Genomic DNA, 16,736 nt, shown 5'->3' with positions numbered 1-16,736 from the left:
CTAGCATCAGTAACACACTACGCCGCCAGGGACTCAAATCCTGCAGTGCCAGACGTGTCCCCCTGCTTAAGCCAGTACATGTCCAGGCCCATTTGAAGTTTGCTAGAGAGCATTTGGATGATCCAGAAGAAGATTGGGAGAATGTCAGATGAAACCAAAATAGAACTTGTTGGTAAAAACTCAACTCGTCGTGTTTGGAGGACAAATAATGCTGAGTTGCATCCAATGAACAACATACCTACTGTGAAGCATTTGGGTGGAAACATCATGCTTTGGGGCTGTTTATCTGCAAAGGGACCAGGACGACTGATCTGTGTAAAGGAATGAATGAATGGGGCCATGTATCGTGTGATTTTGAGTGAAAGCCTCCTTCCATCAGCAAGGGCATTGAAGATGAAACGTGGCTGGGTCTTTCAGCATGACAATAATCCCAAACACAAGGTCCTGGAGTGGCCTAGCCAGTCTCCAGATCTCAACCCCATATAAAATCTTTGGATGGAGTTGAAAGTCTGTGTTGCCCAGCAACAGCCCCAAAACATCACTGCTCTAGAGGAGATCTGCATGGAGGAATGGGCTAAAATACCAGCAACAGTGTGTGAAAACCTTGTGAAGACTTACAGAAAACGTTTGACCTCTTTCATTGCCAACAAAGGGTATATAACAAAGTATTGAGATAAACTTTTGTTATTGACCAAATACTTATTTTCCACCATAATTTGCAAATAAATTCATTAAAAATGATTTTCTGTATTTTTTTGTCATAGTTGAAGTGTACCTATGATGAAAATTACAGGCGTCTCTCATCTTTTTAAGTGGGAGAACTTGCACAATTGATGGCTGACTAAATACTTTTTTTGCCCCCACTGTATATATATATGAGAGATATTTAAAGAGAGATAGAGAGAGATATAGATAGAAGGAGAGATATAGATAATGGGATATATATATATATATATATATATATATAGAGAGAGATATATTTATAGAGAGATGTAGAGAGTGGGAGAGAGAGATATATATATATAGAGAGAGAGATATATAGAGAGGGAGAGAAGGAGAGAAAAAAGATAGATAGCTTGGTTGGGCAAACTCGGGGGCGATTGGTCTGCCCAGACTAGGCACCGAAGGCAAGCAGCAAATCCGTTGGACCAGTGTCACTCCAAACTCATCTCCCAGTCCACTAGCCTGTGTGTCTGCCTGCCCGCCCGCCTATTTGCCTGCCTGTCTCTCCGCCTGACTGCCTGCTACACAACTCAGTGGCACCGTAATACAGATGATAAATTTGGCTCTATAATTATCTCTCTCCACCTTTCTCCCTCTTTCCCTCTTTTTACTCTCTTGCTTCAGAATCTCAATTATTTTGACAATTTCTACGTTCTTAAACCTTCTTCAGTGAAACAGGATTATATTAGAACAAATACTCATTTTGCCCACATACTCAGGCTTCAAAACTGTAATGAAACGCTCTGTATGTGCTGCTGTTTATAGAGCGTAGTTAAATTCACACCTTCTATTTGCTGATTAAATGAGATAGGAATCAGGCTTTGCCTCATTATTTTACCCTGGTGTTACATTGAAACAATCTATTTTTCTCTCAATACAGTACAACAAATATTAAACTGAGAATGTGCATGTTTCTCCATCCTTTCTTCTGATGTGAGGCCCTCTTCATCCTTTCTTCTGATGTGAGGCCCTCTTCATCCTTTCTTCTGATGTGAGCCCCTCTTCATCATTTCTTCTGATCTGAGCCCCTCTTCATCCTTTCTTCTGATGTTAGCCCCTCTTCATCCTTTCTTCTGATGTGAACCCATCTTCATCATTTCTTCTGATGTGATCCCCTCTTCATCCTTTCTTCTGATGTTAGCCCCACTTCCCAGTGCTCTCCTGTCAGTTCCTCCCACTCTGCTCTGCTCTACACCACACCAACCCACACCGCTCTACACAACCCCAACCTACACCACCCCACCCCACACCAACCTACACCACACCATTCTACACCACACCACACCAGCCTACACCACACTACTCCAACCTACACCACACCAACCTACACCACACCACACCAACCCATACCACTCTACACCACACCAACCTACACCACTCCATACCACACCAACCCATACCACTCTACACTACACCAACCTACACCACACCACTCTAAACCACACCATCCTACACCACTTTACACCACACCATTCTACACCACACCAACCCACACCATTATACAGAACTCTACACCACACCACTTTATACCACACCACACCAACCCACACAGCACCAACCCACATCACTCTATACCACATCACACCAACCCACACCATTCTACACTACACCAACACCACTCTATACCACACCAACCCCCACCATTCTACACTACACCAACCCACACCACTCTACACTATACCAGCCCACACCACACCATTCTACACTACACCAACCCAACCCACACCACACCAACCCACATCACTCAACACCATACCAACCCGCACCGCACCAAACCACACCACTCTACACCATACCAACCCACACCACTCTACACCATACCAACCCACACCACTCTGCACCACACCACCACACCACATTGATCTACACCAGACCAACCCACACCACTCTGCACCACACCACCACACCACATTGATCTACACCAGACCAACCCACACCACTCTGCACCAGACCAACCCACACCACTCTGCACCACACCACCACACCACATTGATCTACACCACACCACTCTACACCATACCAACCCACACCACTCTACACCGTACCAACCCACACCACTCTACACCATACCAACCCACACCACACCACTCTACACCAGACCAACCCACACCACTCTGCACCACACCACCACACCACATTGATCTACACCAGACCAACCCACACCACTCTGCACCACACCACCACACCACATTGATCTACACCAGACCAACCCACACCACTCTGCACCACACCACCACACCACATTGATCTACACCAGACCAACCAACACCACTCTATACCACACCAACCCCCACCATTCTACACTACACCAACCCACACCACTCTACACTATACCAACCCACACCACACCATTCTACACTACACCAACCCAACCCACACCACACCAACCCACATCACTCAACACCATACCAACCCGCACCGCACCAAACCACACCACTCTACACCATACCAACCCACACCACTCTGCACCACACCACCACACCACATTGATCTACACCAGACCAACCCACACCACTCTGCACCACACCACCACACCACATTGATCTACACCAGACCAACCCACACCACTCTGCACCAGACCAACCCACACCACTCTGCACCACACCACCACACCACATTGATCTACACCACACCACTCTACACCATACCAACCCACACCACTTTACACCGTACCAACCCACACCACTCTACACCATACCAACCCACACCACACCACTCTACACCAGACCAACCCACACCACTCTGCACCACACCACCACACCACATTGATCTACACCAGACCAACCCACACCACTCTGCACCACACCACCACACCACATTGATCTACACCAGACCAACCCACACCACACCACTCTACACCAGACCAACCCACACCACTCTGCACCACACCACCACACCACATTGATCTACACCAGACCAACCCACACCACTCTGCACCACACCACCACACCACATTGATCTACACCAGACCAACCCACACCACTCTGCACCACACCACCACACCACATTGATCTACACCAGACCAACCAACACCACTCTATACCACACCAACCCCCACCATTCTACACTACACCAACCCACACCACTCTACACTATACCAACCCACACCACACCATTCTACACTACACCAACCCAACCCACACCACACCAACCCACATCACTCAACACCATACCAACCCGCACCGCACCAAACCACACCACTCTACACCACACCACCACACCACATTGATCTACACCAGACCAACCCACACCACTCTGCACCACACCACCACACCACATTGATCTACACCAGACCAACCCACACCACTCTGCACCAGACCAACCCACACCACTCTGCACCACACCACCACACCACATTGATCTACACCACACCACTCTACACCATACCAACCCACACCACTTTACACCGTACCAACCCACACCACTCTACACCATACCAACCCACACCACACCACTCTACACCAGACCAACCCACACCACTCTGCACCACACCACCACACCACATTGATCTACACCAGACCAACCCACACCACTCTGCACCACACCACCACACCACATTGATCTACACCAGACCAACCCACACCACACCACTCTACACCAGACCAACCCACACCACTCTGCACCACACCACCACACCACATTGATCTACACCAGACCAACCCACACCACTCTGCACCACACCACCACACCACATTGATCTACACCAGACCAGACCAACCCACACCACACCACTCTACACCAGACCAACCCACACCACTCTGCACCACACCACCACACCACATTGATCTACACCAGACCAACCCACACCACTCTGCACCACACCACCACACCACACCACATTGATCTACACCAGACCAACCCACACCACACCACTCTACACCAGACCAACCCACACCACTCTGCACCACACCACCACACCACATTGATCTACACCAGACCAACCCACACCACTCTGCACCACACCACCACACCACATTGATCTACACCAGACCAACCCACCACACCACTCTACACCAGACCAACCCACACCACTCTGCACCACACCACCACACCACATTGATCTACACCAGACCAACCCACACCACACCACTCTACACCAGACCAACCCACACCACTCTGTACCACACCACCACACCACATTGATCTACACCAGACCAACCCACACCACTCTGCACCACACCACCACACCACATTGATCTACACCAGACCAACCCACACCACACCACTCTACACCAGACCAACCCACACCACTCTGCACCACACCACCACACCACATTGATCTACACCAGACCAACCCACACCACACCACTCTACACCAGACCAACCCACACCACTCTGCACCACACCACCACACCACATTGATCTACACCAGACCAACCCACACCACTCTGCACCACACCACCACACCACATTGATCTACACCAAGCCACCTAGAGATCAACACAGGTCAAGGAGAGGTGACAGCAGCAAACAACAACAAAAGCCATAACCCCTCTCCTAGGAGGAGGAGAGGAAAGGAACAAGAGGAGAGGAACCCTAAGCAGCCTCTTAATGGACCTGTTGTGTCATCCAATCCCACACGAGGTGAGAGGAGAACACACGCACAGGTCAGAGAAAACTCAAATATTCATGAAAAAGAGCAGGTCCACACACACACACACCGCATACTATAGCATACCTACATGTGTGTGTTAGTGGATGGGGTGCATGTATTTAGGCATACACAAATACCTGTTTTATTGTCCTTGAATCTCATATTCGTCTGTCCGTCTGTCTGTCCGTCTGTCTGTCTGGAGAGGTGACTAACATAACCAGAGGGACTGTGGTTGCCATGGAGCTGAGATCAGAGAGGGGACTTTGCTTTAGAGTTGAGACAATAGAGAGAGAGAGAGAGGGGCGGGGGTGAGGAGAGAAAGCGAGAGGGAGTGTAAGATACAGATCGAGACCACAGGAGGTTGGTGTCACCTTAATTGGGGAGGACACGCTCGTGGTAAAGGCTGGTGTGGAATTAGTGGAAGGGTATCACATACATCAAACACGTGGTTTCCATGTGTTTGATGCCATTCCATTAGCGCCGTTCCGACCATTACTATGAGCCATCCTCCCCTCAGCAGCCTCCACTGATAGAGATAGAGGGAGTGAGCGAAAGAAAGAGAAAGTAGAGAGAGGGCGTACAGACTTTTGTTAATGCCGACCCTGAATCCGGACCTGGATCAAAGGCGATAGGAGTAGCTGGGTGGGAGTTCAACACTGTCCACTACTGCTGGTAATACCCCCCAAACAGGTGATGTCCTAAGGACATTCGCAACGTTCCCATTAGGTCCCTTAAAAGGATTTTGGCGAGAAGTTATCCGTGGAACATTCAGTGACCCACAAGGGGAATGTTTCATGGTGGTCAAGGTGACTTGGCATGATGGCCCCAAGGGAACGTTCTCTGGGGGACCTTTGTCTAGTTCCCGGTACGTTCCCAGAGTGTCACTGAGGACCATGTCAGGACATTTTTGGGATGTTCTTGAGACGTTGTGTCATGGTCCCCTGTAGGTTTTTGTCAGATGGTCCCAAACCATTATAAGTAAAGTAATGAAGGTGATTTTAGGGTAAGTGGTACGCTGTCTAGCTAATATGGTGTAAAATATTGAATCAATGAAAATTTGCTTTAATCACCTAGTACTGACTTTTCAACATGACCCCACCTGGGATTTGAACTCACAACCTCTGGATTTGGGGTATTCTTTCTGATGCCCCACAAAGTCTGTAGAAATCCAGAAGTTCCCAACAGATTCATTATCTATAATACATTTTTTGCACTGCTATTTTATTTATCCGTTATCATTGATTTCATTTACTTATTTCATCTATTTGAGTTTGGGTTTTCAGTATAGTTATCTAATGTTGGTAGGGCATATTATTATGTTTTAATGTTACTCTATGATAAATATGTACAGTACCAGTCAAAAGTTTGAATGTAAAATAATAGTGACATCAAGACATCAAAAGTATGAAATAACACTATGAATCGTGTAGTAACGCAAAAAGTGTTAAACAAATCAAAATATATATTATATTTGAGATTCTTCAAAGTAGCCAGTCCATATTATGGCATGAACAGCTCAAATAAGCAAAGAGAAACGACAGTCCATCATTACTTTAAGACATGAAGGTTAGTCAATACAGAACATTTCAAGAACTTTGAAAGTTTCTTCAAGTGCAGTCAAAAAACAATCAAGCGCTATGATGAAACTAGCTCTCATGAGGACTGCCACAGGAAAGAAAGACCCAGAGTTACCCCTGCTGCAGAGGATAAGTTCATTAGAGTTAACTGCATCTCAGAGTTAGTGCTTCACAGAGTTCAAGTAACAGACACATCTCAACATCAACTGTTCAGAGGAGACCGCGTGAATCAGGCCTTCATGGTCGAATTGCTGCAAAGTAACCACATCAATAATAATAAGAGACTTGCTTGGGCCAAGAAACACGAGCAATGAACATTAGACCGGTGCAAATCTGTCCTTTGGTCTGATGAGTCCAAATTAGAGATTTTTGGTTCCAACGTCGTGTCTTTGTGAGACGCAGAGTAGGTGAATGGATGATGTCTGCATGTGTGGTTCCCACCGTGAATCATGGAGGAGGAGTTGGGATTTGCTGGTGACACTGTCTGTGATTTATTTGGAATTCAAAGCAGACTTAACCAGCATGGCTACCACAGCATTCTGCAGTGATACGCCATCCCATCTGGTTTTCCCTTAGTGGGACTATCATTTGTTTATCAACAGGACAATGACTCAACACACCTCCAGGCTGTGTAAGGGCTATTTGACCAAGAAGGAGAGTGATGGTGTGCTGCATCAGATGACCAGGCCTCCACAATCACCTGACCTCAACCCAATTGAGATGGTTTGGGATGAGTTAGACCACAGAGTGAAGGAAAAGCAGCCAACAAGTGCTCAGCATATGTGGGAACACTTCAATACTGTTAGAAAGAATTCCAGGTGAAGCTGGTTGAGAGAATGCCAAGACTGTGCAAAGCTGTCATCAAGGCAGAGGGTGGTACTTTGAAGAATCTAAAATATAACATGATTTTGATTTGTTTAACACTGTTTTGATTACTTCATACAGTGGGTCAAAAAAGTATTTAGTCAGCCACCAATTGTGCAAGTTCTCCCACTTAAAAAGATGAGAGACGCCTGTAATTTTCATCATAGGTACACTTCAACTATGACAGACAAAATTAGAAAAAAATACAGAAAATCACATTGTAGGATTTTTTATGAATTTATTTGCAAATTATGGTGGAAAATAAGTATTTAAATAAAATAAGTCAATTACAAAAGTTTATCTCAATACTTTGTTATATACCCTTTGTTGGCAATGACAGAGGTCAAACGTTTTCTGTAAGTCTTCACAAGGTTTTCACACACTGTTGCTGGTATTTTGGCCCATTCCTCCATGCAGATCTCCTATAGAGCAGTGATGTTTTGGGGCTGTTACTGGGCAACACAGACTTTCAACTCCCTCCAAAAATGTTCTATGGGGTTGAGATCTGGAGACTGGCTAGGCCACTCCAGGACCTTGAAATGCTTCTTACGAAGCCACTCCTTCGTTGCCCAGGCAGTGTGTTTGGGATCATTGTCATGCTGAAAGACCCAGCCACGTTTCATCTTCAATGCCCTTGCTGATGGAAGGAGGTTTTTACTCAAAATCTCACGATACATGGCCACATTCATTCTTTCCTTTACACAGATCAGTCGTCCTGGTCCCTTTGCAGAAAAACAGCCCCAAAGCATGATGTTTCCACCCCCATGCTTCACAGTAGGTATGGTGTACTTTGGATGCAACTCAGCATTCTTTGTCTTCCAAACACGACGAGTTGAGTTTTTACCAACAAGTTCTATTTTGGTTTCATCTGACCATATGACATTCTCCCAATCTTCTTCTGGATCATCCAAATGCTCTCTAGCAAACTTCAGACGGGCCTGGACATGTACTGGCTTAAGCAGGGGGACACGTCTGGCACTGCAGGATTTGAGTACCTGGCGGCGTAGTGTGTTACTGATGGTAGGCTTTGTTACTTTGGCCCCAGCTCTCTGCAGGAGAGCTTTGGTCCCCCCGTGTGGTTCTGGGATTTTTGCTCACCTTGTGATCATTTTGACCCCACGGGGTGAGATCTTGCGTGGAGCCCCAGATCGAGGGAGATTATCAGTGGTCTTGTATCTCTTCCATTTCCTAATAATTGCTCCCACAGTTGATTTCTTCAAACCAAGCTGCGTACCTATTGCAGATTCAGTCTTCCCAGCCTGGTGCAGGTCTACAATTTTGTTTCTGGTGTCCTTTGAGAGCTCTTTGGTCTTGGCCATAGTGGAGTTTGGAGTGTGACTGTTTGAGGTTGTGGACAGGTGTATTTTATACTGATAACAAGTTCAAACAGGTGCCATTAATACAGGTAATGAGTGGAGGACAGAGGAGCCTCTTAAAGAAGAAGTTACAGGTCTGTGAGAGCCAGAAATCTTGCTTGTTTGTAGGTGACCAAATACTTATTTTCCACCATAATTTGCATATAAATTAATTAAAAATCCTACAATTTCTCATTTTCTCTGTCATAGTTGAAGGGTACCTATGATGAAAATTACAGGCCTCTCACCTTTTTAAGTGGGAGAACTTGCACAATTGGTGGCTGACTAAATACTTTTTTGCCCCACTGTAATTCCATGTGTTATTTAATAGTTTTGATGTCTTCACTATTATTCTACTATGTAGAAAATAGTAAAAATAAAGAAAAACCCTTGAATGAGTAGGTGTGTCCAAACTGTTGACTGGTACTGTATATAAAAAAACAAGTTTTATTGTCATAATAGTTTTTCGGGAGTGTATTTTTAATTAACAGAGCCGAGATTTAGTAAGGAATAGAGGTGATATCAGTCATTGACACAGACATGGTGGCATAGCAGGAAAATGGGAATCCCAAGTGAATAATAATTACTGGATGAATAAATATACACAATATAATAATGCACAGAATGTCACAGTGTGTCAAATATGTATGTTGAAAACACTGTTTATAGTACTGTTTGTGTGGGTGTCCCTGACATTGCCAAAAGACAAAGCGCTGTGAATGGATCAACGGTGCACCAATCAGGGCTTTAATGGACTTGACAACAGTAACAAGGGGGAAGTGTAATGAAATTAGGTTGCCCTGGCACTTTTCTTGCTCAGGAACAAGCTGAGTAGTAGACAAAAACCTCCAAGGGACCATGATGCAACGTCTCAAGAGCGTCTTAAAAACTTCTCTGGTACAACCCGGGGTCTAGGCAAAACCGCCCAGGGACCATAACACAACGTCCGAAGAAGGTCTTAAAAACTGCCCTGGGACAAACTGGGAACTAGACAAAAACTAGAAGGGACCATGACAGAACGACCTGACAACTCCAGGCGACCATTTTGTGACGGTCCGGGGACGTCCTAACGACAAAATGTTGTTTTCATGGTATACAGTTCAGCATGTTCCGGTGCCAAATACTCAGCAAAACCGTTGTTGTTGTTCAGTGTAATATGAACAGGAAGATATGGGTGACAGTTCACACTGTACAGTTTGTACCAGCGCCATGCGTACAACCTCTCTATTTCCTCCATTCACATCTGACGTAGGCAATGCATGCTGCTTCAGTGATTGATTCATTCCAAAGATGTCTGAGAGTATAATAGAATGTGACCTGCTTTATTTTTCATTCAGTCATATAACAGTTCCGGGAATCAGAAGCTATTAGTCAGCACAGTACGTGGTGTCAGTAGCAAGGATTGGTGGCTGATTTAACTCTATAGCTTAGGGCAATGTCTTTGTCTGGGGGTCATAGAGCTGGCACCCTCTCTCAGGTAACTACTAGCTTGTTCATTGGGTTGGGAATAGTGGTAAAGTATAACGGGGACAGGTGGAGTTAGATGATGTATGTATATGTACGTGTGTGTGTGTGTTTGTCAGTGTGTTTGTTTGTTAGTGTGTCAGTGTGTATCTGGGTGTCACCCTGTGGTCCAGCCACGCCTGTGATCTCTGAGTTCTCCTTTTGGAGAAGGTCCATGTGTGTGTGTCTGGCTGTGGGCCAAGCTGGCCCCGGATGAGAGGGCCACAGGGAACAGATGTGTGTGTGTAGTGACACTAGCAGATGAAAGGAGAGTAGACCTGTGTTCAGCTAGGCTGAAGAACAGAGGAACAGCAGGTGTGTTAGTGCTAGCTAGGTAAGTGTCGTGGGTGTTTGTGGTAGAGCGCAGAGATTGTTCTCTGTTAAGAGTGCTGAGTGTTCTCTGTGATTCTGACCAGGGCCTTCAGAGAGAGAGACCCACACACACCTGGTGTCTGTCACCATATATATAGAATTTACACTGAGGTGTCTTCAGGTTAAGGTGTAGCGCACAGGAGATTTAAGAGGTCAGAGATCAGCGGAGCTGTGGAAAGCCTTAGACAGTTAGACACCCCATAAAGCCCCTAAGAGCCAGTCACAGCACGGGCTAACAAGACACCGACAGGACCCAACACACCAGACAATGACTTGCTAAATCTCTGAATATCTCTAAATCTCTCTCACACACACACTCCCTCCCTCCCTCCCTCCCTCCCTCCCTCCCTCCCTCCCTCCCTCCCTCCCTCCCTCCAGGGGGATGGTACCTAATCCACTGGAATAGAGCAGGATCAGGTCTGGTCACAGTCTCCCCAAAGACTTAGGAGCATCCAGGAGTAGCCCCAGAGTTATCCCCCAAGAGAGAGAGGGGACAGAGGGAAGACTTTAACAGGGTGGTACATGGACATTACCAATAAAAAAATGATATTGGTCAAACTAACAGAAGAGGGTTGGCCCACTAAAACCAATGAAAACTGCATGCTGTTTTCAAGGAATGGTCAAATAAATGTTAGCTATTTGGTTGTGATATCGTCACCTCTGTAGACTACACATTTCAGATTATTCCATGCAAAACAATTGCTCACATTTAGCTCTATTATCAGAATTACACAGCAACATGCTTTTCAGGATCAGTAAACATCAGTCATGTAGTTTCAGATACATGAGGGTAGCCTCACAATATCTCTCAATATTGGTATTGGCCACCATTAATTGGATGTTTGAGTGATATAAAATAAAAGTGAACTATACCTGACACGTATGAGTGGTTTAGGTTCATTTCCCAGCTCTGCCTGTCAAGCAGCAGAAGGGCACATTTGACGATGTACAGTTAGCTGATAATGTTTCCGGTATAAACTTTGTACAGCTAAACATGTAGTGGTAAGTAGACCTAATGTACTTGTTTCAACATTGTTTTTAAGTGTGTTTAATCACGATTGCTGCTGACAGACATTGATTGATGGACCACGGCTAGCTTGCTAATAACAGATCACGTCATTATGGCTAGCTAGCTAACAACAGATCACTTCAATATGGCTTGCTAGCTAACAACAGATCACGTCAATATGGCTTGCTAGCTAATAACAGATCACGTCATTATGGCTAGCTAGCTAACAACAGATCACGTCATTATGGCTTGCTAGCTAACAACAGATCACGTCAATATGGCTTGCTAGCTAACAACAGATCACGTCAATATGGCTTGCTAGCTAACAACAGATCACTTCAATATGGCTTGTTGCTAACAACAGATCACGTCAATATGGCTTGCTAGCTAACAACAGATCACATCAATATAGCTAGCCAACTAATAACAGATCATGTCAATATGGCTTGCTAGCTAACAACTGATCACGTCAATATGGCTTGGTAGCTAACAACAGATCACATCAATATGGCTTGCTAGCTAACAGATCACATCAATATGGCTAGCCAACTAATAACAGATCATGTCAATATGGCTTGCTAGCTAACAACAGATCATGTCAATATGGCTTGCTAGCTAACAACAGATCACATCAATATGGCTAGTTAACAAGCTAACTTTCAGGGGATAAACTAGATGGCTATATCCATATATTGTTTGATTTGCTTCTCTTTAGTGGTGATGACAGTAGCCCAGCTGAAAACTTTACCAGGAGGAGGACTTGCCGATGTCAAGCTCTTTCCAAAAGCCTAATCACTGATGATTAATGACACATGTTGTTTGCTTAGCTAGCTAGCTACATTCCAAGTGAATAGGCTACTCTCACATATCTGAAATGACATGATCAATTTATATTTACTGATCATGAAAAGCAAGTAGTTACTTGATGTACATTTCTGATGATAGAGCTAAATGTGGAGTAATCGTTATGTGTCGTTCTAACTATGCTATTTAAGAGGTGATTATATTAAAACCAAACCATTTATTTAACAATCCTTTGAAAAACTGCACATAGCTGTCAATGGTTTAGCGGAGCTGGGGGTCTCCTTGTCCCCTAGCAGCCAAATAGAACGATGTGCATCTTATTGTGACGTTTATTTGATAACGACCTATAAGTCTACCGGTAAAAGCTACAGTAGACAGAGACATTGCGTTGAGAGGTTTAGCATTATGCTAATGCAGTTCACGTGGTAGTGCAAATACTTTAGCATAGGTACATTAGCACATCCTCTGTAATGTTCAGTTTGTGACAACTCTCTCGTTTCTTTTTTCTATCCCCGGTCTTCTTCTTCTGCACTTGAAGAGGCATCTGAACCATATGGTCAGGGGTGGGGTGGGGTGGGGTGGGGGTGGAGATAACACTCCGCAAAGCCAAACAAAAAAAGGGAGGGAACTGCTGTGAAGTGAAAGTCACATACATTTCTCTTTTAAGCACTTTAGACAGTTTTTTTTCACTTCCTCTCTGTTTCCCATGTCTTTTCTGATACCTAAAATCACTTTTTCTCCTCGGGTTTGCTGCAGACAGGACAAATATGCAGTGAATAAAGCTGTGATAATGTGGCTGTTAGCACAGCCAGACAGTATAGAAAATAGAGAACAGGTTGGGTCAGAGTATATCTCATAATGGGAGAGTGCTGAGAGAGAACATGTGTAATCAGACACACACGAACAGCACTTTAGTTCCAGGAACACAAACACCAAGGATCATGGTCATTGTTGCAGTCTTTTATTACTTTATACTTTTTTTTGTTTGTTTTACTTCTGTGAAGCTCCTAGCATTTTCTCTCAAAACAATCTGTTTGATACACACTCACACGCACGTGGATTTCCACACTTCTCAACAGCGACAACAGAACATCCAATCGAGATCGATTCAAATCTGACTCATGTTCTCTACCTCCCTGTTTAGGAAAGGACAATCAATAAGACACTACTTGAACACACAACAGCAGAAGTTACATTGTGACCAACACGTGGAATCTTTATGAACAGTTATAAAGGCAGCCTGGCCATGGGGAGGATGGGCAATAGTACAATATCTACTACATGATTATAGGTCAATCATCCAAATAGATCTCCCTGAGGATTGCACCCAGGTAGTTCAGCCCCCTTCCCCATCCCTTACCTCAATGGACCCACAGCCAATCAATGCTGGACAGGACACAGCAAGGTAATCTGGAAGATATCATTATCTACCTCACCTTGTGGCACAATGTGGCCGTGGTACAGTGGGTTGTTCTATTGGAATATAAAGGTCATTTACACTTTAGAGGGAACTGCGGTTTCCCTAGTTGTAGTCTCCAGAAAGTATTCATACCCCTTGACTTATTTCACATGTAATTATGTTACAGCCAGGGGTGAAAGTAAGGCGGTACAGTCCGGTAAAACGTCAGCCTATCACAATTCATACAACATGCCCCCAGGAAAACCATAGGCTTTCACACCACTGTTTTACATTACTGCATATCAGCCACTTGACAAATGAGTGAATTGACTGGGAATTGAATTGTCGTTTGAGGAGAACGCTTACATTTTGTCGTGGCGGAGACGATTGAGGACAGCGCGAGGATGAGTGGCCGAGACCGAGGTGCCCGTGGACAACAGTGGATGTGTACATATTCACGTCTTTATCATTGGGTCAGTTCAGTGCCACTTTTGTTTGTTTCTGGACAATATAGTTTCCTCCTCCAGGTTAGACAGACGTCAAATTGTACTTGAGTCCCCACCTCCCAGATTATTTGGATCAGACAACATCGTTTTTATTGATCTGTTTGTCAGTCTCAGCAGAGCAGGCTACCCTATAATTTTTGTAGAATAATAAATAAAAAAATTGGGCACTTGGGTGTCCCGTACTTGTAAGAAATTAACTTTACTTTCACCCCTGGTTACAGCCTGAATTCAAAAGCATATTTTTAGAAATGTTTGCAAATGTATTGCAGTGTGAGCATGGCTTAAGAGCTTTGCACACCTGGATTGTACAATATTATTATTTAAAAACGTATTCAAACTCTGTTAAGTCGGTTGTTGATCATTGCTAGACAGCCATTTTCATGTCTTGCCTTAGTGTTATGCAGGTGAGTGAGGACCCAAAAGCGTTTTAACAGAAACAGAGTCTTTTAATGTCCAAACACAGGGAAGACATAAATCCTCTTCAGATGTATCGGTTGACAAAATAGACAACCCGCAGAGAGGGCGACAAATAAATCATAAAGTCCTCTGATCTTTACAGGAGAGTCCCCTTCTAGCAGCAGAGGAGAATAGCAGGGTTAGCGGCAACAGACTGCTGGTCTCTCCGGGTAGGCGCGGGTTGTAGAGGACAGAGGTACCTGATCACACGTAGCATCTGATGAAGAGGCAGATTACGACAGGACGGGACAAGGGTGAAGCAAACGAGAATCTGACAAAGACAGAAGCAGAAACAGAGAGAGAAATAGAGACCTAATCAGAGGGAAAAAAGGGAACAGGTGGGAGAGAGTAAACGAGGTAGTTAGAGGAGATGAGGAACAGCTGGGGGAAGGAAAGGGAGAGAAGGTAACCTAATACGACCAGCAGGGGGAAACGAAGTGAAGAGAAAGAACAGGAACAAGACATAACATGACAATACATTACACTTAGATTTTCATGCCGATTTAAGTCAGTACTATAACTAGGTCACTCAGGAACATTCAACGTCATCTTGGTAAGCAACTCCAGTGTATATTTGGCCTTGTGTTTTAGGTTATTGTTCTGCTGAAAGGTGAATTTGTCTCCCAGTGTCTGCACTTACTTCTATTCAGATTCTTTTTATATAAAAAAGCTCCATAGTCCTTGCCAATGACAAGCATACACATAACATGATGCAGCCACCACCATGCTTGAAAATAGTTGTACTCAATGATGTGTTGTGTTCGATTTGCCCCAAACATAAAATGTGTATTCAGGACATAAAGTTAATTTGTTTGCCAAGTGTTTATTTATTTTTGGGGGCCCATCCACCACCCTCCCTCTTCAGAGGACAAAAATACACTTTTTGACATATGTTTAATTTGTTGTTACATGTACATTCTACACACATTTTACACACCTTCAGAGCCATTAAACTCTGTAACTGTTTTAAAGTCACAATTGGCCTCATGGTGAAATCCCTGGGCGGTTTCCTTCCTCTCCGGCAACTGAGTTAGGAAGGTACTATCTTTGTAGTGAATGTGTGTATTGATACACCATCCAAAGTGTAATTAATAACTTCTCCATGCTCAAAGGGATATTCAATGTCGTCTTTTTGTATTCACACTCATCTACCAATAGGTGCCCTTCTTTGCGAAGCATTGGACAACCGCCCTGGTCTTTATGGTTGAATCTGTGTTTGAAATTCACTGCTTGACTGAGGAACCTTACAGATAATTGTATGTGTGGGGTACAGAAGTTATTCAGAAATCATGTTAAACACTATTATTGCACACAAAGTGAGTCCATGCAACTTATTATTTGAGTTGTTAAGCAAATATTTACTCCTGAACTTATTTAGGCTTGCCATAACAAAGGGGTTGAATACTTATTTGACTCAATACATTTCAGCTGTTCATTTTTAATCAATCCCCCCCCCCCCAAAATCCACTTTGACATTATGGGATATTGTGCCAGTGACACAAAATTTCAATTTAATCCATTTTAAATTCAAGCAGTAACACAATATTTTTAGAATAAGTAAATATCTCTCTCCC

The 16,736-nt window shown here is 44.4% G+C and overlaps 1 protein-coding gene across 1 annotated transcript; it reads left to right on the top strand.

Annotated features, from left to right (window-relative positions):
• Nucleotides 1-1,857: 1,857 nt before the first annotated feature.
• On the top strand, nt 1,858-2,970 carry LOC135571692 (uncharacterized). Its single transcript, XM_065018189.1, has one exon. It carries the CDS (start codon nt 1,858-1,860, stop codon nt 2,968-2,970), a length of 1,113 nt encoding a protein of 370 aa, XP_064874261.1.
• Nucleotides 2,971-16,736: the final 13,766 nt, after the last annotated feature.

Source organism: Oncorhynchus nerka, linkage group LG5 (assembly GCF_034236695.1).
Source record: "Oncorhynchus nerka isolate Pitt River linkage group LG5, Oner_Uvic_2.0, whole genome shotgun sequence".
In the NCBI taxonomy this organism is placed as follows: domain Eukaryota; kingdom Metazoa; phylum Chordata; class Actinopteri; order Salmoniformes; family Salmonidae; genus Oncorhynchus; species Oncorhynchus nerka.
The sequence above is the reverse complement of the archived record's forward strand: the minus strand, read 5'-3'. Positions and strand labels throughout refer to the sequence as shown.

What these genes read in the sequence shown, in the direction of transcription:
- LOC135571692 (XM_065018189.1), top strand. Translation starts at nt 1,858, where the DNA reads ATGTTAGCCCCACTTCCCAGTGCTCTCCTGTCAGTTCCTCCCACTCTG.